The 1,661-nt window shown below is 38.4% G+C and overlaps 1 protein-coding gene across 1 annotated transcript in view; it reads right to left on the bottom strand.

Annotated features, from left to right (window-relative positions):
* Positions 1 to 330: 330 nt before the first annotated feature.
* The window catches only part of LOC119386217 (fibronectin type-III domain-containing protein 3A-like), a 15,829-nt gene continuing 14,498 nt past the window's right edge, over positions 331 to 1,661 (bottom strand). Inside the window, exon 11 of the mRNA XM_037653551.2 lies at positions 331 to 342. Coding sequence (XP_037509479.1) covers positions 331 to 342 — 12 coding nt within the window. The remainder of the gene's footprint in view (positions 343 to 1,661) is intronic.

Here is a 1,661-nt window from a genome sequence, read left to right as displayed (position 1 = left end):
ACATAAGAAGGTTCAATATGGAGAGAATTGAACATGCTCTAAAGAACAGAAGAAGCCAAAAAGCAGTGAAGAGAAAATTGGGCACAGGCAAAAACCATATGTATGCACTAAGAGAAAGGCAAGGCAGTTTCACTACCAATATGTATAAGGTTGTCAAAGCAGCTATGATTTTCTACAGAGATCAGCCAGGACAACAATGGTAGTAATAATAGTAGTAGTAGTCCAGACGAATCTCACCAACAATGGCGGGTGAAGGAACGAAAACTTCTTGTTAGAAGAATTGGCATCTGTTCATCTTAAAATAACCGCTTCATGCACAAAAAACACACCCTAGAGAAAATTCTGCCAGGAGCAAAGACACAAAAGCAGAGAATTAATGGAAGCTTTTACATAAGAAGCAAGAAAGTTTGTGTGTTAGTGATACATAAGTAGTTTTATATAAGATTGAGAAACAGTTTATTGAGCGTGTGTTATTGTATTACCCCTGATGTTCAAATGGATGTTTGTTGCGCAGGCGCGAATTGATGGTACATATGTGTGTGTGGTTTCTGGGAATTAAAGCAGCTGTGAGTGGCGCCCCGTCCAGTCATCTTCTCTTGTGGTGCGCGTCTTTTTTTTTTTGTGTCTAAAGCAGCTTTAACATGAAGGAAAGAAAGCCTTAGAGGGAATGCAGTGGGGCAAAGCAGCCGGTTATGATCAGGGGTGTTGCTGTACAGTGATGCTATTAGTTTTCTTGTGCCCTTTACCGCCATCAGCCATCTGCCATGGTCAAAAATGCAGCCCAGGAATTTTTCAGCAGTGCCAGACGGCTATGGTGAGGAAAAGCATTAAAAAAAGTAATAGCATTGCTCTGCGATAACACGCCAGGTAACAGCAGATCTGTTTAAAGACGGGGGCACACTGTTCTTGAAAAATGGCCAGTTTGTATATGCAATGCCTTTTTGCTGTGAGCGTACTGAAATCTTTGAAGAATGTGAACATTGCCCTAATTAATTATGTATGACATTACTATACAGTTTTATGTACTTATAAGCTTTGTTATCAAGTCTTGTATTAATGTATTTTTTTTGTTTTCGGACAGTTAACTATGTACCTATTGTAATTTGTATCCAATAATCATGTGCAGGGGGTCATGGTATGGTCTCAACCGAGGGACCCTTTTCTGTATATCCCTTTTTTTTGTAATCATGCTTTGCAAAATAAATGTTTGAATGAAAAGGGGCATCAAGAAATTGAAAAATTAGAAGCCGATCAGCTTACTCATAACTGCTAACAAGGCATTTGCAAAAGTAATAGCTAATAGAATAGGACCACCTTAGAATCCAATCAACCAAATGAGTAAGCAGGATTCATACAGGCTACTCAACAAATAGACTTATTAGCACTGTTGATGTTATGGATAAATGCATGGATATAACCAACCCCTATATATAACCTTCACAAATCATGAGAAAGCATTTTAGTCAGTTGAAACCTCACCAGTGTGCAGGCATTGCAGAAATGGTGTGTACACAATTGTATACAAAAATACTGGCTAAACTCTAGCTTGCTGAGCGTAGGAGTACATATGTAAATTTATTACATTGTTATAAAACGGACAGTCAACACTGCCACGCCAACTGTGTTAGACAACCGTTGATTAAAACATTTATTCACTACTA

The sequence above is a fragment of the Rhipicephalus sanguineus genome, chromosome 3 (genome assembly GCF_013339695.2).
Source record: "Rhipicephalus sanguineus isolate Rsan-2018 chromosome 3, BIME_Rsan_1.4, whole genome shotgun sequence".
NCBI classification, from domain to species: Eukaryota; Metazoa; Arthropoda; class Arachnida; order Ixodida; family Ixodidae; genus Rhipicephalus; species Rhipicephalus sanguineus.
Note: the sequence above shows the minus strand (reverse complement) of the source record. Positions and strands in the feature narration are given on the sequence as shown.